Below are 25,527 nucleotides of genomic sequence, written 5' to 3'. Positions count from 1 at the left end.
AGACTGCCCTAAGCTCTATGAGGTTGATGTGCATTTGTCTCTCTTAGGATGTCCACTGACGTTGTGCAAGCAGGTCCTTCAACATGTGCTCTCCAGCCCAAGTGGAATACCTCTGTCACTACTGTTCAGGATGAAAGGGGAGGTGTGAAGGGAATTGCCCTGTAGACAGACATTAGGTCTTTCTATCATGATAGAGATTACTGGGCCAGGAGGGGGACATGGACAGGATCATAGCCAGGTGATATTTGCCTGGGAAGTATACCAACCTCAGCCATCCCTGCAAGCAGCAAGGTGTAGTTGGAGAGATGCAAACAAGTCTCCTAGATCCAGAGTGAGAATAATCAAGGCAAGGGTTACCATCCTGGACTTTAGCTTGCAAATAAATTTGTTCAGCTGTCTCACATCAAGATGGGTCACAATCAGTCTTCTTTGGATGAGGATGTATAGGCTGGAGAAACCCTTTCCCCAATACTAAGGCAGGAAATGCTTTAGTGCTCCAGGAGAAAGGAGGGGATCTCTTATTGCAGAAGATCCTCATGAGAGTGGTCCCTGAAGAGCAATGGGGAAGAGGTGTTTAGCGGATAGGCACCAGAAGAAGTTGTGTACAGTAACCCAACATTACGGCAATGGTATCCAGTCACTGGTCCAAGGTAGCAAAAAAAAAAAAAGAGAAAGGTGATTCCCAAAGGGGAGAGTTGGCTGTGGTTCTGGAGAAATGGGTCCATATCTCCCAAACAACTGATCAAAATTGGTGTTTTGAGAAAGCGTGAAACAGTTGGGTCACTGAGGAAGACACTCTCCTCCTGTGGAAGAGTTGTGTCTTCCTGAGTGGCTCTGAGGACCTCTAGTAGAAGAACAGTGAGACTGTTCTTTGGGGAGCTGCTGTCTGAAGTGCTTCCTACTAAGAGACAGGCCTGGTCTACACTACCACTTAAGTCAAGTCGCTTTAGGGGTGTGTGAAAAAAATCACACACCCCAAGCAACATAGCTTACATTGACCTAGTGCCGTGTCTATACTGTGCTATGTCGGCGAGAGACGCTTTCCCGCTGTCTTACCTTCTGCCTCTCGGGAAGATGGAGTACTGAAGTCAATGGGAGAGCGCTCTGCCATCGACTTATTGTGTCTTTACCAGACCCGTTAAATCAACACCACTGCATCAACCGCAGCAGCGCTGATTTAGCATGCCGGTGTAGACAAGCCCACAGAGTACAGATCCCAAGGAATTGCACCCTCAAATCACCCTCCAATCCTTTAAAGCATGAAGGGCTTCATCTGTCTTCACATTGATGCTGGCAGACCTGGTGCCAGCTCAAGTCAAGGCCCCAGGCTTCACTGAACACTGACGAATGTATAGCTGGATATCAATCTGGATCACCTGTGTTAGTATTATTAAAATTAGAGTTAGATATTAGAGTTAAGAATGTGCTTAGTATTTTGACTTTATGGAATGCTTGTATGATGCTGCATCTATTAATCCTACTTATGATATCTATATCCCATGTTATAAAGTAATGTTTAAATATTTGCTCTAACTATAAAAATGTTCACTAAAACTGTAAATCCACCAAGTCAGGGGAAAAGCATTACCAAGTATGAAATACTAGTTCACCACAAGAGGTTATCTCCTCCCCAACGAAAGGTCTACAGACATCAAACAAGCCACTGTGTACAAAAGACTTCAGTCATTGCTTCCCCTACGCCCCTGAAGAGGATACAAACATAAGCCCTCATCCCATCCCATCACAGCTTGAATGCTGGGGAAAGGGAATAAAAATGCCTGTTAAGAAGGAACTGTTATCCCTATGCTGCTTGAACTCTGAAGAGCAAAGATTTCTAAGCATAAAGAAGGGGTCCCCAGCTGTCTGGCTTGGGTTAGCGCAAAGAACATATAAAGCTTGCATATTATAGCTTCCTAAAGATGATAGCTGCTAAGACTGGATCTCATTTGTGTGTAAATAACTTATTTCTTTTCACAGTTATAAACCTTTAGATAGTTTATTGTAGGACAGGCTACAAGCACTGTCTATGATAAGAGAGCTAGAGTGCACTTGACTTGAGCTATGTAACTGGTCCTTTGGGACTGAGAGTAACGTGATATTGTTGTGATTTTTGGTGTAAGGGACCACCAATCATAAAGGCAAGCTTGCCTGTGTGGCAAGACAGACCAGAGTACCCAAGGGGACTGTCTGTGACTCCATGTTAAGGCTTATATAGTGCTTTAGAAGTTCACAATTGTTATTTGGTTGGTGAAATCTAATTACAGAACATACAACCCGTTCGGAGTTTGTGCTCTGTTGCTGGACAGTTTGCCCTGAGGCTGGCACTCACACTTGTGAGCTGCTCCAGACAGCCTGACAGAGAGAACTTCTGCTTCATCCAGAAAGGAGAATGACAAGGTGACTGGTCCTATGGGTGTTAATGGGGGAAGAAGAGTTTCCTCCTGTTTTTATTGATGCAGACCTGAGCTGTTGGGGGTTCAGGTACCACCTGAGTAGCACTCATCTTGAATGAATGAGCCTCAGGCACATGTGGCCTATTCTAGGAAGTATTGCCTCCCATGAGGCAACCAAACCCAGTAGGGCCATATGGGCATGGAGGGGTATGGACTGGGAACCAGCGTACCTGCGACGGATGAGGTGCTCAGTGCCACATCGAAGAGTCCTGGTACTGCCAGGGAGAATGAATTTGAAAGGAGCAGCAACTCCAGTTCCCATAGAACCAGGAAGTCTCTCAGTGCCACTACATGTCAGGCCCCCCCCCACAGTACCAACTCTTGTCAGACTCCTGATTCTACCATCAGCGCTAGTGGCACAGTATGGGATGCAGGGTGTACTAATGCTGCATGTGACTTCATTGGTACTGGTCGGGAAGCAGTCAGTGCTGTATCCTGCACTGGTGAGGATTTTGATGGTGCAAGCCTCAGTGTCTCCTCAGGGGTCTGAGACAGCACCGGGTCCTCAGTGCTGCAGGCCATTCAAAGCTTATGTGGTAGCCACATGGGGCACAAAGTCTCAGAAGAATGGTGGAGGGGAGGAGATTGCTTCACCAGAGAGTTAGAAAGTGATCTTCAACTAGAACTCCATGCACTGCCTATGCAGTGCCTCTTCTCCATTTTCATCAACTTTGACTGGAAAACAATGTTCCATGCAGTAAGTCCACATTTGCACTTTTTGGAGAGGAGTGTACAGGGGGATTCAGAAAGCCAGGATCCAATGCCAGCTCCATAGATTTATTTAACAGAAAGACTGACAACTTTGTTTCTCTGTCCTTGTGGGTCCAGGATGTAAATTTGCAAATCATATTTTCTAGGGGTGAGAGACTCCCTGAGTCAGTAGACACATTTGATATGCCTATCATTAGCAGATACAGTTCCCTCACAAGAAGGCCATCTCAGGAAGTCTTTTTTGTTGTTGTTGCCGCCAACACTTGAAGGAGAAGTTAGGGCCACAGCTATGGAATGGATACTATTTTTACACACTCTTCAGGATTTAACACCAACAAAAAAAAAAAAACATTAATCTGTTAACATTGTACAGAACAAAAAAATCTTAACAGCACATCAGTGTAACAGGAGAGGAAAAAGCAATGTTAGGCATAAAGATTCCACACATCTTCAAGACAAGCCATAATTTGACTTCTTTTTCATGTCATCTCTTTTGAAGATTTGGTTCACAAGTCTTGTTCCTTCCGAACACAAAAAATGATCACTTGGGCATTGTAGTTTTAAATTATTAACTACTGAGTTGTACAGACCAACAAAGTCTGGTTTTGGTTGACTGGGAGTAAACAACTTAATTAGCCATTAGTGGACGACAGGAAATAGAAATTGTTAATAGAAGCTAAGGGTTTTTTTTAATTTAACTTAAAGATAAAAACCTAGTACAACTTATTACCCAATCACAGCATAACACTTGCACCCAGTTTAACTATGAAGTAGAAGAATAGCAGATTAACCAAAGATGACTTGGTGATGGGAAACAAAGACTATGTGCATTAATGCAAATTATTCCTTGTACTCTTACAGACTGCTGGATTCCAAACTAACTTACTTCGCAAAGACAAAAGTGTCATCACAGAGAGGTGAGTGAAGAACTTAAACACAGCAGCAATCAAAAAAGCAAACAAAAATGTTAGGATACAGAGGGAGTGGAACTGATAATATACTATTACATGAGTCACAGACATGCCCCCACCAGGTAATAGTGTGTTTAGTTCTAGTCACTTTATCTCAAAAAAGGATATAGATGAAATAGAGGGGTTTGAAACAGGTTATTAGAAGCACAGAAAGACTTCCATATGAAGACACTACCTCGTTTAGAGAGGAGATTAATAAGAGGAGACACAAGAGTAGTATGTACATTAATGAACAGTATAAAGAAGGTAAACTGGATGTTACATAGGTGAGCTGATGAGAAGCGCAGAAGAAAAATTCAAGAGGAAGTTTTTTTGCTCGATGCTTGACATTACTCAAATGTCTACTGAAGAAAGATTTGGACAAATGAAGTACCACAAAAAGACCTGGGATTTTTTGTATAACCTTAGTAAGCTACCAACAGGAGCTTACCAACAGCAGACAGGAACATACTCGAACAATTATATAGACCTTCACTGGACACTAACACATGGGGAATGTTTGGACGTCAATGACAAAGACCTCGGTCAAACTGGACAACATCCATCACATTTTGCCACATAGGAAGCACTCTCCACTCCAAGTTTTCCAATTCACTCATGATGCAGAGCTGAAGGACACTTTTCCAAATGCATAGATAGCTTTGATATTCTGCTCATGCTGCCAGCCACAGCCGTGAGTGATGAGCGCAGCTTTACAAAGCTCAGTCTCTTTAAAACAAATCTTCGATCAACAATGGCTGACGAGAGACTGACATAGCTTGCTATTTTATCGCTTAAAAATTCCACTGGCCAGTCTTTGGATCTCTCTGATGCTGTGCTTCACTTCACGAGGGCAAAGGTGAGAAAAGCGACCTTTTGAACTAAAGAACTAGGGATAACATTCTAAGGCTGTCACCTACTGTAACACTAATACTGGTACACCCAATGTTGATACACAGTTCAATTTCTTCATGTTAGTACATTTCAGTTATTCTGAAATTTAAAAGTTTGTATAAGCTTAGAGAAAACAAAGTTTTTATTTGCTTATATATGACATAAATAAATACAGAATTACATATCCTAATGCACAAATTTATCATCTTATATAACAGATAAATCATGCATGCAAATCGTGCAAAGACATGAAATGGGCTACAAATGCAATAAAAAATAAGGTATTTTAAAGTTTAATAAATGGAGGCGGGGGCTGAAGATGCTCCTCGCCTGGGGCACCATTTGGTCTAGGGCCAGCCCTGTCCGGCACGATCCAAGTGTGGAGGGGCTTAGTGTGGAGGATCCAGGTGTGTGGCGATAGGGTTCTGTGTGGGGCAAAATAGATGCGGGCAGCTCAGTGAAGGAGTCCAGGTGCAGGGTCTATGGGACTCTGCAAGGGGGGTCCAGGTGAGGGTGGTTGAGCCTCAGCGGGAGGAAGCAGGAGGGTGTGGGGGTCTGGGGCATGGCGGGGGGGGGTCTTGGTGGCTCAGCAGGAGGATCCTGATGCAGCTGATTGGGGCTCATGGGGTGACAGTCTGCATGTGGGGGGCTCGTGGGGTGATCCAGGTGCATAAGGGGTGGGACTCATCAGGGTGGGGGGGTGTCCAAATGCAGGAGGGCGGGTCTGAGCTTGGGGTCAGGCATGGGGAAAGTCTGGACGCATGGGGGTTGGTCGGAACGGGGAACAGCTCCCCTTACGTAACCCTTCCCCCAGTGACTGAGGAGCAGTGGCAGCAGGAAGCGGGGTCAGGGGGGGCAGTACAGAGCCAGGGGAGGTTTCTGGGGGTGAGTCTGAGCTGGCCCAGGCCGCTTCATGCAGGGGAAGTGTGCTCCTCCCTCAGCCCCAGCCCAGCCAGGACTAGCAGCTGAGACTGGCGCAGGGTAGGAGCCATCAGCCAGGGTGGGGCTGGGGAGGGCCAGGTGCAGGGGTGTTAAGGACAGAGGGTCCAGGTATGGGGGGGCCTGGATGCATGGGGGTTGGGTGGATGGGGCATCCTCTGGTCCCCCCTCCTTCCTGCAGTGATTTACCTCTCCAGCAGGTGCTCCAGGCACCCAAAATGACGCGCCCACGCTGCTGAGAAGGGATATGTGACCGCTCTTGTGGCTTCCCTTTGCATCCCCATCAGAAAGTCATTTTTCTGCAGGGAAGCAAAGAAATCTGTGCGGGACACAAATTCTGTGCATGCACAGTGGCACAGAATTCCCCCAAGAGTAAACCCTCATACTTCAGACAATAAGACAACTGCTAACTGACTGGGGTTAGGAAGAAACTTCCCTTCAGGTTATTCCTTGGTTGTCCACTATGAGATTTACTGTGCCTTATTCTGAAATATTTGGTATTAACCATCATCAGAATGGGATACTAAACTACATGTTCAGTTGTCTGATATGGTAGGGAAATTTCAACGGTTCCTAAATGGTTCCAGTTTCCTAAAGAAAGATTCAGCTGCTAGAAATCAAGAGAATGTACATTTATACTGTTGTTTTTTCTTTTAAATTTAACCAGAATAACATGAAATATTTATCCAGACTGAAAAATTTCTGTTGGTTCAAGTGGTTAAAACAGTTTGCTCACCATCCGCGAAAAACATGCTGTAAGAATTCCACTTCCAGATCCTACATCAAGGGCTTTGGCTCCTTCATGTAACTGTTCAGATAGCAGTTCTAGAGCATACGCATGCTGACAAAGAAAAACAAAAGGGCATGTATTTTAAAAACTTCATTTTACCCACTGCATATTCACTTTTTCAGAGATTTCAGGTTATACAGGACAACCTAGTGTTGTTATAGGAAACTAATATCAGTGTTCTTCTGCACGACAGCAAGAAAATTATTTTGATGCTTTTCCATCTAACTTTAACACATATTGTTCCCAACTGTTTCCTCTAACAACAAAACAGACTATGCCATCTCACTATTTTTAGGTCTGTAGCATATGGTCTTTTAAATAAAATCATTGGTACAGATTCTGCACTGCATTCCAGACCCTTTGTAACACTCTGATGATAAAGGCCAGAAAGATGTAGTCAGTTGAGAATTCTGCAACACACAAAGGAAGTGTGCTGGCACAGGTGGTGGTTGAAGTCAGCTATGCTCCAGCTATCCTAAGCTTGCAGAGTCTCTTGGAAATTATTTGACAGTTGGAATACGAGAGAAGCAGCCCATAGGTTGCTCTAGCCTATACATCACCCACACAGAGTCAGAATAAAGAAGCCATAAAGAGCCCCCTGACGGCTGCCACACACCTAACATGCCACCTTGTATCAACGAAAAACTTATAAAGCAAAGCATATGGGACCAAAAAATCATTCATTTTTGGATTATTACAGGATGATCAATGTTATCCTATCATTGGTTTTTAAATCCATAATTAAGAGGTCCATATAATGCCATATTTTATGAGCTGAGTTCTCTGCTGCATTGGTACACAGCTCAGGTACAGCAGAGAAGGGGCTGGCAGGAAGCCAACCGCTGCTCCCTGATTTTCTTCGGACCAGCCCTAATTAAAGCAAAAGGGGCAGCTTTTATTCATACTTCTGGCATAATGTTCCTAATGTTAACTGCAGCAAATTAGGAAAAGTGGAGCCTTGTTCTGCCACCCCCTCTACTACCCCTTTTTCCCCCTCATACTAAGCAGCTCAGCCCTGTGGAAGACGACAGAGCAGGCACAGAAGACAGCATAGTTTTACAGTAACCAGAGATTCCCGCTACAGAAGGGAATTCTCCAGAGGGTTTCTCCAATCAATTAGTTTCAGTTCACTTTGCACTGAACTAAGCAGATGCAAGAATCTGGGGCCACATGCAATTCCACAAAGCCATATTTAAAGTTGGCCACATGCAATTTGATCAAATACAAGAAAGAATTTGAAGGCTACCCATTCTTTTATTTTAAGCCCACAAGTAAAGGTGACCTGAAAAGCCTCTGAAAGTAGAAGAGATTAAGGCTCTACTTCAGCAATCATTAACATGACCAACATATATACTCTTGTTATAAAAATCTGCATCTAGGTATTTATACTATAACTGGTATGGAATAAGATTTCAATACTGTATAAATTTAATTTGAGATTACCCATCAACATGGAAAGTGAACAATCTTTTTGCTGAAGATATTGTCACAATAACAACATGTCAAATATTTAGAACTTCAGATTTCTCCAGATGACTATAATTTTTATATTTACACTAGCATGTTCTCCGTTTAAGTTATGGTTCTAATGCATCAGCAATCTAATTGAACAGCCCTCGTGTATAAGATTCTTTCAAGACTAATCAATCTTTTCACAAGTCAAATGTCTGTTTTGTGCAATAAGGGGCAAACTCTCCCACTTCCTCCGTGTGTGTAAAAAGCCTTCTTGAAGCAGAACTAGGGTGGTTCTTCTGCATGAGGGGCAGGATTTTCAGGAGACCACAGTTTTATCCCCACCCTCACCCCATAGTAGGGATTCCATGTGCAGCACAGGAGCTTAGGAGCAGGGTGGGAGGATCCATTGCTGTCTAGTCCTTTCACTTCTCTACCCCATCACAGGAATACTGATAGTGAAGGAATACTCCTTCCCATTCCCCAAGTAAATTTCTGAACAATGTAATATATAAAGACCTATATATTTTTCAGGCCACAAAACCCAACTCTGAATTTAGTCTTGGCAATTGCTATGTCTCACCTAGACTGTCAGACTCCTAGGAAAATTATGAAACTAGTTTTAGAGCTCAGTCACAATAGCAGTGTTGATCTTTTCATTGAAGAAAACTAATTAATTAGTCTTAATAGTAAACTGATTACCTAAAACAGAAGTAGCATTTATTTAGAAAGGAGGAGAACAAAAAATGGGAAGATATGGAACATAGGAAAAAATTTTAACTACTGTTATTTTGTAGCTCTAAGTAGCTTCATGATTCTGTTGATTTGTAGCAGGTACCAACAGCAATGTAGCTTAGAGTATCGGCTGTTAAAAACCTACCCTGCTTTCCTATATATACATGTTCCTTTTTCCAATCACCTTTGAAAGGAGACTTCATTTTTTAGAACAAAAATCTCATCAGCCTATTGAGTTAGGCAAGAACAAAAGTACACCTCTACCCTGATATAACGCGACCCGATATAATATGAATTCGGATATAACACAGTAAAGCAGCACTCCGGTGGATCAAAGCAAGTTCGATATAACGCAGTTTCACCTATAACGCAGTAAGATTTTCTGGCTCCCAAGGACAGCGTTATATAGGGGTAGAGGTGTATTCTAATCACAACTCAATACTGCAATGCTGAAAACAGCTGAAGTTTATAATCAGAACCCAAGTATGTGAGTAGCGCCGTTAGTAAGTTTGGAAAAAAGTCAGTTTAATAAACTGTAAGTTGTCAATGAATGTGTAACTTCTTAAAAATATGGATAGTGTGTGTGTGTGTGTGTTTTAATCCATCAGAGGTCTTCAGGTGTACGACTGCTAAAAAAGGAACAGTTTGCACATAAACACTTTATGCATATTTTTACTTTCTACCTTGCTTACGTGACAGACTAGAGTGGCAATATGGACTCAGTGAATTTAGGCTGAACACTAAGGACAATTATTGATATTGATTTACTGTTACGCAGACTAGCTGTTGTCAAACTTTTAAAAGCTTTATGTTCCACTAAGAATTCAGAAATACTTGGTGCACTACTTACATAATTCTAATCAGCGTAGTTATAATAAATTCTTATTCTGATATTATATTTACCTTTCTGTTTAAAGAAACTTGCATATCCTCTGTTTGTGGGACATGTGCCACCAGTGGTAAGTTTAGTACAGTGTGAGAAACACAAATCTACATTAAGATTCTGGAAAAAACAGTTACTCACCTTCTCATAACTGTTGTTTTTCAAGATGTGTTGTTCACATATACTCCAATCAGGTGTGCGCGTGCCACACGCACAGTCGTCGGAAAGTTTTCCCTTAGCAGCTCCCATCTGGTTAGCTGTGGAGCCCCCTGGAGTGGCGCCTTCATGGCACTCAATATATGACCCTGCCAACCCGACCCCCCCTTTAGTTCCTTCTTGCCAGCTATTCCGACAGAGGGGAAAGAGGGTGGGTATTGAAATGGACGTGAATAACACATCTCGAAGAAGGTGTTATGGTGAACAACCATATTTTCTTCGAGTGCTTGTTCACGTTGATTCCAATCAGGTGACTCCCAAGCTCAACTCCGACCTCACCTCCGGGATAAAGGAAACCGCTGACTGGAGCACCGCCCTGCCGAATGCTGCATCGTCTCTGGTGTGTTGGGTGATGGCATAGTGAGAGGTAAACGTATGCACCGATGACCAAGTTGCTGCCCTGCAGATCTCTTGTGTCAGGACCTGGCCCAGGAACACAGCTGACGAGGCTTGGGCCCTTGTGGAATGTGCTGTAAGAGAGTTAGGACTGGGATCTTGGCTAACTCATAACATATGCGGATGTGGGATGTGATCCAGGAAGACATTCTTTGAGATGAGACCGGGAGTCCTTTCATCCAGTCTGCTACTGCCACGAACGGTTGGTTTGACTTCCTGAACAGTTTTGTGTGCTCGATGTAGAATGCTAGCGCTCTCCGAACATCCAGTGAGTGCAGCCTCTGTTCTTGGGTACTGATGTGACACTTAGGATAGAAGATGGGTAGAAAAATGTTTTGACCTGCGTGGAATTGTGACACTACTTTGGAGAAGAAGGCTGGGTAAGGCCTGAGCTGCACCTTGTCCTTGTGAAAGACCGTGTAGGGTAGGCCGGAGGTCAGAGCCTTTAATTCAGACACCTGCCTGGCTGATGTGATGGCTACCAGGAAGGACACCTTCCACAACAAATAGAGCAGGGAGCAAGTAGCCAGTGGTTCAAAAGGTGAGGACCAGGTTAAGGTCCCCATGCAGGAACCGGTTGCCTAATCTGTGGCTATAGACGTTCCAAGCCCTTGAGGAAACGTCCTACCATGGGGTTAGTGAACACGGAGCGTCCAGACGTTCCTGGGTGGAAGGCTGACCTTGACGGATGCCGCAGCTAAGCCCTGCTGTTTGAGATGCAGAAGGTACTCTAGGATGAATGGTATAGATGCCTGGAGTTGAGGTGTGTATTGCTGAGCACACCAGCAAGTGAATCTCTTCAACTTGGCTAGATAAGTAGCCCCAATGGAAGGTTTCCTGCTGCCAAGTAGAACCTCCCTTACCGACTCCGAACATAGGAGTTCCATGGGGTTTAACCAGGAAGCTTCCAGACCATAGGGAGGAGGGACTGGAGGTCTGGGTAGTGGAGGCGACCATGATCCTGAGTGATCAGATCAGGGCACGATCAGTGTCCACTGACAGCTCCAGAAGCATGGTGTACCAATGTTGACAGGGCCACGCTGGGGCCAAAAGAGTCACCTCTGCTTTGTCCCTGCAGATCTTGAGCAGCACCTTGTGTATGAGTGGGACCGGGCGGGGGGTGGAGGGGGTGGACATACATGAGGTGGAAATCCCCATCTTTGGAAGATGGGATGAAGAACATCTGTACAGATGGACCATTCGTGGTTGCAGAACGATCTGCTGAGGTGATCTGCTAGCTCATTCTGTGCTCCTGGGAGACAGGATGCCTCCAGGTGAATGGAGTGGGATATGCAGAACTCCCATAGTTGGGAAGGCTTCTCGACATTGGGGGAAGAACGGGTTCCACCCTGTTTGTTGATGTAGAACATAGTAGCGGTGTTGTCCATCATCATGGCCACGCTTTGGCCTTGTAGCTGGGACTGGAAAGTTTGGCATGCCAGTTGCACTGCTCTGTGCTCCCCGATATTGATATGAAGGAAGAGCTCATCCCGCGACCAAAGGCCCTGTGTTCGGAGATCTCCCAGGTGTGCCCCCCAACCCAGATCTGACACGTCCGTTAGTAAGGACAAGGAGGGCAGTGCACTGTTGAAGGGGACACCTTCACATACCATCTGAGGGTTAAGCCACCACTGTAGGGACTCAAGTATGTGTCCTGGCACCATCACTACAGAGTCCAGCCTGTAGCTCCCCGGTCGGTATATCTGGGCGAGCCTCATTCTGGAATGCCTGACTACATACATGCAAGCCGCTATGTGTTCCAGGAGACTCAGGCATTCCCTTGTGGTAGTGGTTGGGTACCGCCTGAGGCTTTGAATAATGTCTGTCATGGCCTGGAAACGAGTCTCTGGCAGGAACACCCTTACCTGTACAAGTCCAGCACCGCTCCGATGAATTCTATTCTTTGGATCGGTGATAAGGTTGACTTGTTCACGTTGAAGAGGAATCCCAAACTCTGGAAAATGGACCTGACCAATCATACATGAGACTCTACCTGCTCCCTGGTACGGCCCCTGAGCAGCTAGTCATTCAGGTATGGCTATACCTGCACCTGCCTCCTCCAGAGGAAGACTGCTACAACTGACATGCACTTGGTGAATACTTGGGGGGCTGTTGACAGACCGAATGGGAGGACCGTGAACTGATAGTGTTTGTGGTTGAGCGCAAACCAGAGAAAATGTCTGTGCACAGGTCGAATGGCTATGTGAAAGTACACGTCTTTCATATTGAGGGCAGTGTTCCAACCTCAAAGATCCAGGGAAGGTCTGATCATGCTCAGGGAGACCATGCAGAACTTCAACTTCAGCATAAACTGGTGGAGTACTTGCAGGTCTAAAATGGGTCCAAGACCCCCACCTTTGCCTCGTGGATCAGGAAATAATGGGAGTAGAAAACCCTTGCCCTTTTGCTCCTGAGGAACCTCCTCCACTCCCCCTATGGTGAGGAGCGATTGCACCTCCTGAATAAGCAATTGCTTGTGAGAGGGGTCCCTGAAGAGGGACAGGGAAGGAGGGGTGGGACGTAGGGGAAGAGCAGAATTGGAGAGAATATCCCACTTCTACCAGAAGAACCCAGCGGTCCGATGTTATTTGGGACCAAACACAGTAGAAGTGGGATAGATGATTCAGAAAACATGGGTAAGGATCAGGTGTTGTGGCAAATGTGCCATCCTCGGGTCCATCTTCAAAAGGCCTGTTTAGAGCCTGATGAAGGCTTAGACTAGCTAATATCTTGCTCTGAAGGGGATCAGGAAGGTTTCTGCCTGCTGTTCCTGCCCCCTCGTCTATAAAAATCCTGCCTTGGCCGAGGAGGATATGAGCGTTGTTGTTGCTGGGTTGCCAGCATATGCATTCCCAAAGACTTCATGGTCACCCTAGAGTCTTTCAAGCTGTGCAGTTTGGAGTCTGTCTGCTCTGAAAAGAGCCCCGTGCCCTCAAAAGGAAGGTCCTCCAGGGTTTGCTGCACTTCTGGGATGCTTAAAGCCATGATGTTCTCCTCATGGCTATGCCTGAAGAGAAGGTACGGCAGCAGAATCTGCCAAGACTAGGGACGCCTGCAGAGCGGTCCGAGCTACTGCCTTCCCTTCCTCTATGATGGCGGATAATTCAGCCCTAGAGTCCACAGGGATCAGCTCTTTGAACTTAAACATGGAGGACCATGAATTGAAGTTATACCTACTCAGGATAGCTTGCTGGTCAGCTATCTTCAGCTGGAGGTTCCCAGTGTCATAGACCTTTCTACCAAATAGGTCCATCCTTTTTGCCTCCTTAGATTTGGGGGCTGGTCCTTGCTGTTCCTGACACTCTTTCTCGTTAGCCACAGACACGACCAGAGAGCATGGCTGCGGGTGTGAGAATAAGTATTAATAGTTCTTAGAAGGGACAAAGTATTTGTGCTCCACACCCCTGGCAGTCGGCGGACTTGAGGCTAGGGTCGGCCACAGGTCTTTATATTGTTTTGAACGGTTTTGATCAAAGGCAGAGCTACCAGTGATGGACTTTGGGAGTGAGAATGTCCACCATGGGGTCCTCGGCCTCGACCACCTCCACCGCTTGCAACCCCATGTTGCGGGCAATCCACCTAAGGAGGTCCTGATGTGCCCTATGGTCAATCAGAGGAGGGCCCAAAGCGGACGCCCTTGCCACAGATTCATCAGGGGAAGAGGACGAGGTGGCCAGAGGGGGTACTGGGTCCTCCTGCCCCTCTGGCTCCTTGACCTCCTCTTCATCAGTGCACGCCCTTGTGGAATGCTGTAGCTTGACTCTGCAGCTGGTCCTGTACTGGGGGTCACCTCTTCCACGACTGGTGCCTGAAGGGTGGTTAGGACAGAGTAGCCTCAGATCCCTGAGATGTAGGTCTGTCCCTAGAAGAGTGGGGTGGCCGGTGTTCTGATGCTACCAATCTCGACCCCCTTGAAAAGGTACCTTGGGCCTGATGGTAAGCCCAGGGGGTCCAAAAGGGGCTGCGCTGGGGCTGCAGCTGCCAGGCCGGTGGCACCCTCTTTCGTTGCCTCTGGGACTACGTCTCAAATAGTACGAATCGGCATCAGACTCCGAGGAAGCGGATCCCGATTGTGAGGGCCACGGCAATGCTGAGGGCCCATGCACCGATGACCAGTGCCGTGATAAGGTGGGGAACTGGTGCCTGGGATCTGGTGATGGGAATCGATAGCAGGTATCCAGTGCCAGCAATTGAGGATGAAGGCCTGGTGCCACAGATCGGTGCCGGTCCTCTGCCATCACTGCAGGTCTGTGCCGGTCCTCTGCTGGTGCTGGGGATCTGTGCCGGTCTGGCCTCAGTGCCGAGGAGGGGGAGCGCCGCATCACCAGAGACTCTCTCGTGGGGCTCAGTGCCAGGAAGCAGTGCCACAGTGAAGGCAACTGAGAGCGGTGCCAGGTACGCTGCCGAGCTGGGGACTGTGAGCGCTGCATCGTATCAGGCTTGCCTGTAGACAGTACCAGTCTTATCAGCACCGGAGCCTTGTCCCTCAGAGCTGGGGCCTGTGCAGCCATCATCACAATAAGGTCTCTGGTGGCTTCAAAAGCGTCCGGAGTGGAGGGTGGCTCTAACACCTCCACCTGGCACTGCCCTGCCAGAGAGTCACTAAGTGCCTGACTCAATGGTCCCTTGTGGGGCTCTGAAGTCAATGGCACTGACTCGTGCTGACTTGGTGCCAGGTCCTTTCTGGGGTGCACCATGCATCCCGACAATCCCGCAGACATCGAGGCTGGCAAGCGCCCTCTTTTGGCCTTCTTGTGTCTCTTGTGCGGCACCAGGGAAGTCGAGCAGTGCCAGGCTGCTATCCCTGGGTGCGGTGCTAGGGAGCGCCGGTGCTGAGTGTCTCTTGTGGTGAGTCCTTCCTCAGTACCATGTCGCATACGGATGCTGGAACATACCATTAACAGTTATTTTAATCAGAAATCATGCTCCTTTTTGGTTCTTGGCTGAAAAGCCCTGCAAATTTTGCACCTTTCCGTTTGGTTCACTCCCTCCAGACACTTTAGACAAGAGTCAGGGGAGTCACTGATGGGCATAGGTTTATTACAAGCACTGCAGCGTTTAATGCCTTGGGCTCATGGGATGCCCCAGAGCCCGAGGGGGGTTAGGGACTGGGGAGAGATCCTGCTCCCAACCTACTATTAACTAACTCTAACTATAAATTGTAATGACTAACAGAAGAACGCTAAGGGAGCACTTGCTGAGCAAGTGAGCACTGTTCCAACAGCCGTCATGGACGGTAAGAAGGAACTGAAGGGGGGCCGGGTAGGGAGAGTCGTATACTGAGTGCCATGAAGGCGCCACTTCAGGGGGATCCACAGCTGACCTGACAGGAGCTGCTAAGGGAAAACTTTCTGATGACCATGCATGCTGCGCGCGCACACCTGATTGGAATTGACATGAACAAGCACTCGAAGAACAACAACATAGCTACTATTGTTGTGATTTCTTCACTTCTTGGTGTATACCTCTGAAAAAAATGTTAACTTTTTCAGATATAAAAAAAGCCAAAGTTTCAAAATAGATAGTTTGAATTAGTCCCTACCCTTTGAATTCTAATAGGTAACTTTAGGGAAAGACAAATGGAGCATAAGCTATGAAAATGTTTACTGTTCTTTCCCACAAACTTTATTTCTCAAATAAAATACTATAAGGGCTAAATATACCCACATTAATTCTTAATTTCAAATAATGAAATAAATTATCTGAGAATACTTTAGTATCTGTGATACAACATCACTGCACTGAAGTATCTCCTAGTGTTTACTTGTTAAGACTCAGCCATGAACTGTCTGGGTCTCAAATCACTAGGCAAAATTCTCACATCTCAGTACAACTTCTCTTGACAAAAGAAAAGATAAATTACAACAATTCTGTCTATCATTATATGTAAATTCAACCAGGCAGAAGTACAGGCAATATTACAGTAGTTTACAACATTATTACCAATAGATAGTGTAAGTTGTTAGAATAAGTATACTTTTATTCTGGAGAGTGACTAGATTGCTAATCATCTTCACTAACCATTCTGTGTTATAAATCTAATGCTTACCATGTGTGGGGCACTGATAGTTGCTTGGAAACCTGTAAAACAAGAAAGGGGTAAACCTTCTGATGTAAGAGTTGAGCTAACAGTGTTAGAACATTCCTATCCGACTTATGTATGAACCATCGCATATGCAAGCCTTCAAATGAGACACTACAGCTGCTCTAGCTATGTAGTTGTATTGTGATTTTGAATACAGTACTAATATATAAGAAGGTCTGACATGCCCAATTCTAAACTGAAGAAAAAAGTTCTGCTACTTTCCTCAACTGGTCAATACATACAGCAATGAGGGGTACTGAGAAAGATGAAAGTTTCTATCTTTCCAAACTCTATTTCATTTAGCATCTTATTTTTAGTTTAGTACAAACCTTTACTTTTGTAAAGCTATATTGCATGAAAGCTGCCTATGCAACATTTACATCCGAAGAGCAGCGTTTTCCCTTTCCACTGTTACTCCCCATGTGCCAATCCTGGTTCATAATTTTTTGTATGTGTTTTTGCACCAGATTACAAACTCCCTGACGTAGTGACCGTATCTGTTTGCCTGTAAATCAGCATGCGTATATATAAGGGGAATGAATGAGGGAGAATTGTATTGCATGTATTAACACTTAGGGAACATCAAGTCAATTTTTAATTTGATTTTTAAGATGCACACAAAATGAAGTTGGTTTATGTACAAATATAAAGAAAGCTCAATATGGACTAATCAATAATAAGTACAACTAAGAACTCCCACCATCAACCAATATAAAAGCTGAAAAAGAGAGGAAAAAATAGATACACTTTGATTCATTTACCAAAAGGAAAAAAAATTAAAGGGTCTGAGTGGGAACAAGCAAGTTCCAGAATTCACGATCCTGCACTGAAAAATGCCCTGCCAGCAGTCCCTTCTTTTTTTTTTTTTTAATTCCCTTTTAAGTCAAGTTTAGGTCAGAGTCACATCCGCCGATCTCAACTGCAGTGTCATACAAAGAGAAAGAACATCTCTAATGTAACCAGATCCAAATTATTTAGAGTTTTATACAGTAATGTCAACACTTTAAACTGCAAACTTTCTGAGAGGCGTCACTAAGTAAATGAGCTACTGAAGTCTGCACTAGCCAAATCTTCAAACTAAAAGAGGCTGGATCAGCTAATTGTGAGGAACTAAAAATGCTCCCATATAAACTTTTCAGGCAGTTCTTTAAAATAAAATACTTTCATATTCTTATCACACATGCTGAACTCATACTCTCTGTTATAAAAGTGAGGATAGACATTTTAGATAGATGCTCTCTTACCTATTGATTGAGGAGAGTCCATATAAGGGTTGCATTTTGCATAGTGGCAACGGTCTGTAGCCAACATTACTTCATATACTTTATCTGATTTGATTATTCCATTTTCTAAAAAAAAGGAGAGTTTTATTTACAAAAAACTGAAAGCATGATTTCTTTTTTATAATGATATGTCTGTGCAAGGACACAAAATGTAAAATAAATGAATTCATAAATTGCAAGAAATCATAAGTTATGCATACTGGTCAAAGCTTAAAATGAAGCATAGTACAGGTTAAAGTATGTAACACTTTGAATTTTGAGCTACACCACAAGTTTTTCTAATTATAATAAAATGCTTTCAATTTTGTAATATGTTAAATATTATATATTCATTTTTCAAAGATCTGCCTCCCTCTCCTTCCCCCCACCATCCCCCTGGAAAAATGGAACTTGTTGCATATTTTTACCATTCCCGAAAGAATACTGTAAATCTCTCTAATACTGAACATAAAGTACAATGTTCTGCTAACAAACAATTTATGGTTCCTCTACATACACAGGAAGGAATAAGACCACTTACAAGTGGTAAACTACAATATATTTGCCTATTTGACAAACTGTAATTTATTTTCAAGTGCTGTTTCACTATTTGTCTTCAGAAAAATGTTCCCCTTAAAAGAAACTCCTACATCATTAGGATTCTGACATTTGGTCTTAGCCAGCCCACACGAGTATTCACATCAGAACAGTTATATCTTTGTTGCTCTCCCAACTGAACTGTAAATGCTTTTGCCATTTTACATTCATGTACATTACCAGTTCACTCAAAAAAATTTTTGTTTAACTTGTGATCAAGTTCTTTATTGCTAAATGATTATTTAGCCTTGTTTTGTTTAGTGTTCTGAAAAAGTATTCATGTAATCATAAAAGTAACTTACAAACAACTGGAATAAACAGCATACTTCACAGTCAGTCACTTACATAACAAAAAGATATACAGTTTAAACCAAAAACAAATGTTTTTTAAAATGAAATGCTCTATGAAGCTATTCACATTAAACACGGGGTAAAAATTTAAAAAGCACCTAAGCCATTTTTGAAAATGGGACTTAGGTTCATATAATAGGCGCTTTTGAAAATTATACCCAAGATCTAGTAATCTAAACCCAAATTCTTAAGCTTATAATGGGACTGTTCTTATTAAAGTTACTTCAGTTTTTCAAATCAAGCGCAAAACGTCCTTATAAGGAACCACCTAAACAGCAAAACAAAACTTGCCCAACAAAAAAAGTTTTTCTGTAGATGTGAAAGCACAAGTAAGGCAGCAAACGGAAAATCTCTGCTGTGGCAAAGATCCCAAAAGCAATGTCTTATACAATTTTATTCTTTATTTAGAATACTTCTATGTTTCAGATGGCTTCCTAGCTAAAATTCTTTCCTCCATCACATTACACATATAATGCACTTGGACTTCATTATGAACTGTATACTTCATTGATTCTGTATTAAAGTAAGACTCAAAGTGCTACCAAACCTGCACACAACTTTCTATTCTGGGAATATTACTGCCAAATATCCATATTGACAGGGAGGTTCATATATTTGCTGAGCTGCCATTATCCTGCTATCACAACAAACTGTTAGTTCCACAGATCAGTTATAACTAAACCTAAAACACAAAACACTAGTGTATGACTGACAGGTAAGGGGTGAGAAATATCCATATTCCCATTGAATTAGACAACTGAAATCCAGTAAATATTTAGGAGTGGCCAACTAGGAAAAATATTCCTAAATTTGTACTTTGACCTTTCCATTAGAGACCACAAAAAGGTTGCCACCACTCAAGTCCCTTCTGAGATCCTGTCTTGAAAGCTCATTAACACCTTTGTTATTGACTGCCACCAGCTCAGGTATTGTTTAAACGGCAAGACAGAAGAAAAATAACCAAGAGGGCTCCATGGCAAGACTACAGCATCACTGCATGGGTATTGAGGAGCTTCTGAGATATAAGGTACATGAGTGCACAGGAAAAATCCCAAATATTGATTTCTTGTTTGAGATTGTAATGTTGAGCATGAAGCCTCCAATTTAGAGAAAGTAGGGCTAAGATCACCAGTTAAATAAAACTATTTTAATTAAAAAATGATGGAATGTTAGCAAGTTTGCTACAGCCACCTACACGGATATGCACATGCACTCAAAGGGTTAACTGCTACAAACTAGAAATATATTCTACATTTCTTCAGCACCTTCCATTCAGGGGAATCTCAAAAATGCTTTATGAATGTTAGTTATGTGAAGCCTGATTATTTTATTCTCAATTTATAAATGGAAAATCTGACCTTTCGTAAGTGACATGCCCAAATTCAGACAGTATGCAGGAGAACCAGGAATAGCAATTTGATCTCCTTAACACAAACTGCTTGATTTAACTACTAGATAATGCTCCCTCTTGATAAATATTTTGATCTGAATTATAAAAAGGAACACTGATTTATATAATGGCCTGCAATTCCTCAACAGAATGCTACTCCATTTTTCAAATGGTATCCACTGTACAGTATTAATTAGCCCAGGCTAACATGTCAAAAGATTTTATTAATCACCAGGTAATAGTAGCAGGAGATTTGGGGAGAAATATGCCACAGTATTAATAATTAAGAAAAAACAAGTTTTGGTTTTATAACAATCTTGAGTTTTTGAAGGTATCACAGATTTCCCTTTCTTGAGGCTCTAGGCTCACAGTAAGAGAAAGGCAGAAGCTCTAACGTTTTTGGCCCTTTCAAGGTGTGCCGACACTGCTGTATAGAGCATGCCTCCCAGCCCCGGCAGACAGACTTGTGCTGACTTTGATCAACGTAGTGAGCTAAAAACAACAGTGTAGACATGGCCATCCTGGCCACAACTTGGACTAGCCATCAGACTTCAAGCCTGCCCATCCGTCTGAGTCAGAGCACAGGTGCCTAGCCTGAGCTGCAACATCCACCTGCTATTTTTAGCTCAGAAATTTGAGCAAAGAGACCTCAAGTCTGTCTACTCGGGCTAGGAGGCATGCTCCCAGTTGCAGTATCTCTGAAATACTGAAACGTCAACTCAAGCACCCATCGTTCACCCACAAGGTGACCAACTCCCGGTACCTTAGTTCTGTCTAGAACAATCCCTGCCAGTTCCTGAATCACTCAGGAAGCAAAGAACTCCCATAAAATCTATTAGTAAAAGCATATACAATAAGAACACTTTTTCCAAGACAAGTTATTCCCAAGTACAAACAAGCAAGGCCACTAAGGCCAAAAATATCAACCCAAAACAAAACATCCAAATCTTGAGGGCAAACTGGTAGATAGATGACAGGGAAATAAATGCTGCATGAAAATATATTCAAAGTAACTCTCCTATTTAAAGATACCACACACAGGATTTCAGCTCCTGAAGAGTTAAGAGATGAGAATTAAAAAAGAGTTAAGAACACTAGTAGTGAAAACACTAGAGACAGAAAAAGATACTCTGATGTAAAATAGATTTGGATCTTTGGTGAACTAGTGAGATGCCAGGAGAGTCAAACAGGCACAAAGCAATTCAGATTTCAGAGTAGCAGCCGTGTTAGTCTGTATTTGCAAAAAGAAAAGGAGTACTTGTGGCACCTTAGAGACTAACCAATTTATCTGAGCATAAGCTTTCGTGAGCTACAGCTCACTTCATTGGATGCATTCAGTGGAAAATACAGTGGGGAGATTTATATACACAGAGAACACGAAACAATGGGTGTTACCATACACACTGTAAGGAGAGATCACTTAAGATGAGCTAATACCAGCAGGAGAGCGGGGGGAGAGAAAACCTTTTGTAGTGATAATCAAGGTGGGCCATTTCCAGCACTTGACAAGAACATGTGGGGGGGGGGGGGAACAAACATGGGGGAAAAGTTTTACTTTGTGTAATGACCCATCCACTCCCAGTCTCTATTCAAGCCTAAGTTAATTGTATCCAGTTTGCAAATTAATTCCAATTCAGCAGTCTCTCGTTGGAGTCTGGTTTTTGAAGTTTTTTTGTTGAAGAATTGCCACTTTTAGGTCTCTAATTGAGTGACCAGAGAGACTGAAGTGTTCTCCGACTGGTTTTTGAATGTTATAATTCTTGACGTCTGATTTGTGTCTATTTATTCTTTTACGTAGAGACTGTCCAGTTTGACCAATGTACATGACAGAGGGGCATTGCTGGCACATGATGGCATATATCACATTGGTGGATGTGCAGGTGAACGAGCCTCTGATAGTGTGGCTGATGTGATTAGGCCCTATGATGGTGTCCCCTGAATAGATATGTGGACACAATTGGCAACGGGCTTTGTTGCAAGGATAGGTTCCTGGATTAGTGGTTCTGTTGTGTGGTGTGTGGTTGCTGGTGAGTATTTGCTTCAGGTTGGGGGGCTGTCTGTAAGCAAGGACTGGCCTGTCTCCTGAGATCTGAGAGAGTGATGGGCTGTCCTTCAGGATAGGTTGTAAAACCTTGATGATGCGTTGGAGAGGTCTTAGTTGGGCCTGAAGGTGATGGCTAGTGGTGTTCTGTTATTTTCTTTGTTGGGCCTGTCCTGTAGTAGGTGACTTCTGGGAACTCTTCTGGCTCTGTCAATCTGTTTCTTCACTTCCGCAAGTGGGTACTGTAATTCTAAGAATGCTTGATAGAGATCTTGTAAGTGTTTGCTCCAATCCCTCAGACAGAGACAAATGTGGTTGTATTGTAGAGCTTGGCTGTAGAGAATGGATCGTGTGGTGTGATCTGGATGAAAGCTGGAGGCATGTAGGTAGGAATAGGGGTCAGTAGGTTTCCAGTATAGGGTGGTGTTTATGTGACCACCGCTTATTAGCACCGTAGTTCCAGGAAGTGGATCTCTTGTGTGGACTGGTCCAGGCTGAGGTTGATGGTGGGATGGAAATTGTTGAAATCATGGTGGAATTCCTTAAGGGCTTCTTTGCCATGAGTCCAGATGATGAAGATGTCATCAATGTAGCGCAAGAAGAGTAGGGGCGTTAGGGGACGAGAGCTGAGGAAGCGTTGTTCTAAGTCAGCCATAAAAATGTTGGCATACTGTGGAGCCATGCGGGTACCCATAGCAGTGCCGCTGATTTGAAGGTATACATTGTCCCCAAATGTGAAATAGTTATGGGTGAGGACAAAGTCACAAAGTTCAACCACCCGGTTTGCCGTGACATTATCGGGGATACTGTTCCTGACGGCTTGTAGTCCATTTTTGTGTGGAATGTTGGTGTAGAGGGCTTCTACATCCATATAGTGGCCAGGGTGGTGTTTTCAGGAAGATCACCGATGGACTGTAGTTTCCTCAGGAAGTCAGTGGTGTCTCGAAGATAGCTGGGAGTGCTGATAGCGTAGGGCCTGAGGCGGGAGTCTACATAGCCAGACAATCCTGCTGTCAGGGTGTCAATACCTAAGACGATGGGGCAGGATTTACAGGTTTATGGATCTTGGGTAGCAGATAGAATACCCCAGGTCGGGGTTCCAGGGGTGTGTCTGTGCGGATTTGTTCTTGTGCTTTTTCAGGGAGTTTGTTGAGCAACTGCTGTAGTTTCTTTTGGTAACCCTCAGTGGGATCAGAGGGTAATGGCTTGCAGAAAGTGGTGCTGGAGAGCTGCTGAGCAGCCTCTTGTTCATATTCCAACCTATTCATGATGACGACAGCACCTCCTTTGTCAGCCTTTTTGATTATGATGTCAGAGTTGTTTCTGAGGCTGTGGATGGCATTGTGTTCTGCATGGCTGAGGTTATGGGGCAAGTGATGCTGCTTTTCCACAATTTCAGCCCATGCGTGTTGGCGGAAGCATTCTATGTAGAAGTCCAGTCTGTTGTTTCGACCTTCAGGAGGAGTCCACCTAGAATCCTTCTTTTTATAGTGTTGGTAGGAAGGTCTCTGTGGATTAGTATGTTGTTCAGAGGTGTGTTGGAAATATTCCTTGAGTCAGAGACTATGAAAATAGGATTCTAGGTCACCACAGAACTGTATCGTGTTCGTGGGGGTGGAGGGGCAGAAGGAGAGGTAGCCCAGCAGAAGAATCTGTCTTAAGAGTATGGTTGGATAGATTAACTATATTGCTGAGTGGGTTAAGGGAACCACTGCTGTGGCCCCTTGTGGCATGTAGTAGTTTAGATAGTTTAGTGTCCTTTTTCTTTTGTAGAGAAGCAAAGTGTGTGTTGTAAATGGCTTGTCTAGTTTTTGTAAAGTACAGCCACGAGGAAGTTTGTGTGGAAGGGTTTTTTTTTTTTTATGAGAGTATCCAGTTTTGAGAACTCATTCTTAATCGTTCCCTATTTGCTGTAGAGGATGTTGATCAGGTGGTTCCGCAGTTTCTTTGAGAGCGTGTGGCACAAGCTGTCAGCATAGTCTGTGTGGTACGTAGATTGTAGTGGATTTTTTACCTTCAGTCCCTTTGGTATGATGTCCATCTGTTTGCATTTGGAGAGGAAGATGTCTGTCTGTATTTGTACGAGTTACACAGCCGCTATTCTGAAACCTGTCATTATGCAAGGCACTGAATTTAGCCGTATGGAGTGGAAAACTATCAACTTCATGAAAAAACTCGTACAGATACAGACTTTTTTTTTTAAATCAATTTTCCCCAAGGAGAGCAATAAAGTTTTCCAGACAAGTCTCTTCAATTTGTACTGAATCTAAGCTTTATTTCAAAAAAGTATCCTAGCTCTTACAGTTATGAAAAAAAGACTTCTAACCAGAAGTATTCGCTAATGCAGTGCTGTCTTCCTCTGTCTGTGCAGACAGCTCCCATGTGTCTGTTGTTGTTCATAACTTTTTCAAACTGCAAGATGCAGAAAATTGATCAGAATATTGTCATTTTTAATTATGTACAGAATCCTGTGAGCAGCCACAAAACTGACAAGAATCAAGTCAGTTTCACTCTACTCCTACTTAGGAAAGCTGGAAGCAGAAGCAGAAGACATTGTAATTGCTCACTGAGGAGGAACAACCAAAAGAAAGACTAGCTAGAGGGGTTTAGAAAGGTAGTAAAAATATCCTCAGAGCACCCAGAAAACCAAAGGAGAGTAATGTAGATATCCCCCAAATATGACAGCCAGGAGGCTGGCAGAGGGGCAAAGTAACAAAGACACACAGCATCCTCATAAAAGCCAAAAAAGACAGGAAGTGGAGAAAAATGCTGCTTTGTAGCTGTAAGTGGGGTGCTGGGGAGCTTCAGTTTCAGACACCTCCTAAGCAAAGCCTGATACAACAGGGAAGGAAAAGGTTTGGCATCTCTTCCAGATCCCTAAACAGTTTCTACCTACTACCCTCTCTAGCTTTCATATAGATCTGTGATTAGTAATTTTTTCCCTCCAGCAATGGGTATCAAAACTGTTGCAACCCATGCCTCAATAAAAGCAAGTGAGATACTGATGGAATTAATTAGAAAATGTAAGTACAATAGAGAGAAATGAGGAGGCGGAAGAAAGAAATGGGAGATGAAAATATGTAGTGGAGCAGGGGAAGAGAGTATGCCAAACTGATCCCCAGACTTCCTCATATGGAGTATCCCAAGAATGAAGCCTGCTAGTCTGGGTGAAAAACTGCCTGTGCTGCCACACACCCTCAAATCCATAATTCTGAAATGTATAGTATTTAGAGTGTTATGTATTGCATTTATTATTTTTTCTTTGAAAAGTGCAATTACTAAGGCTGGTTGAATAGCAGAAAAATTTTGACTATATTCATGAATTAATCAAATATTTTATATATTATTAATTTAACTGGTATTTAGCAAATATTCACTAAAT

At 43.6% G+C, this 25,527-nt stretch overlaps 1 protein-coding gene and 1 long non-coding RNA gene across 4 annotated transcripts in view; one reads left to right on the top strand and one right to left on the bottom strand.

The window, feature by feature from the left end:
• The window catches only part of PCMT1 (protein-L-isoaspartate (D-aspartate) O-methyltransferase), a 50,341-nt gene that overhangs the window by 14,002 nt on the left and 10,812 nt on the right, over positions 1-25,527 (bottom strand). For all 3 annotated transcript variants that reach the window (XR_012158081.1, XM_073337628.1, XM_073337627.1), the window contains exons 2-4: positions 17,749-17,853; positions 16,469-16,500; positions 6,684-6,788 (exon numbers count right to left, since the gene is read on the bottom strand). Coding sequence is in view for 2 of the 3 variants with exons in the window: in XM_073337628.1 (XP_073193729.1) it covers positions 6,684-6,788; positions 16,469-16,500; positions 17,749-17,853 (242 nt within the window). In the remaining variant the exon portion in view is untranslated. The remainder of the gene's footprint in view (positions 1-6,683; positions 6,789-16,468; positions 16,501-17,748; positions 17,854-25,527) is intronic.
• On the top strand, positions 1,880-24,890 carry LOC140909113 (uncharacterized). Its single transcript, XR_012158082.1, has 4 exons — positions 1,880-2,397; positions 4,026-4,081; positions 19,636-19,741; positions 24,610-24,890. It is a non-coding gene; the product is annotated as an uncharacterized lncRNA (long non-coding RNA).

This window comes from Lepidochelys kempii, chromosome 3 (assembly GCF_965140265.1).
Source record: "Lepidochelys kempii isolate rLepKem1 chromosome 3, rLepKem1.hap2, whole genome shotgun sequence".
NCBI lineage: Eukaryota > Metazoa > Chordata > Testudines > Cheloniidae > Lepidochelys > Lepidochelys kempii.
The sequence above is the reverse complement of the archived record's forward strand: the minus strand, read 5'-3'. Positions and strand labels throughout refer to the sequence as shown.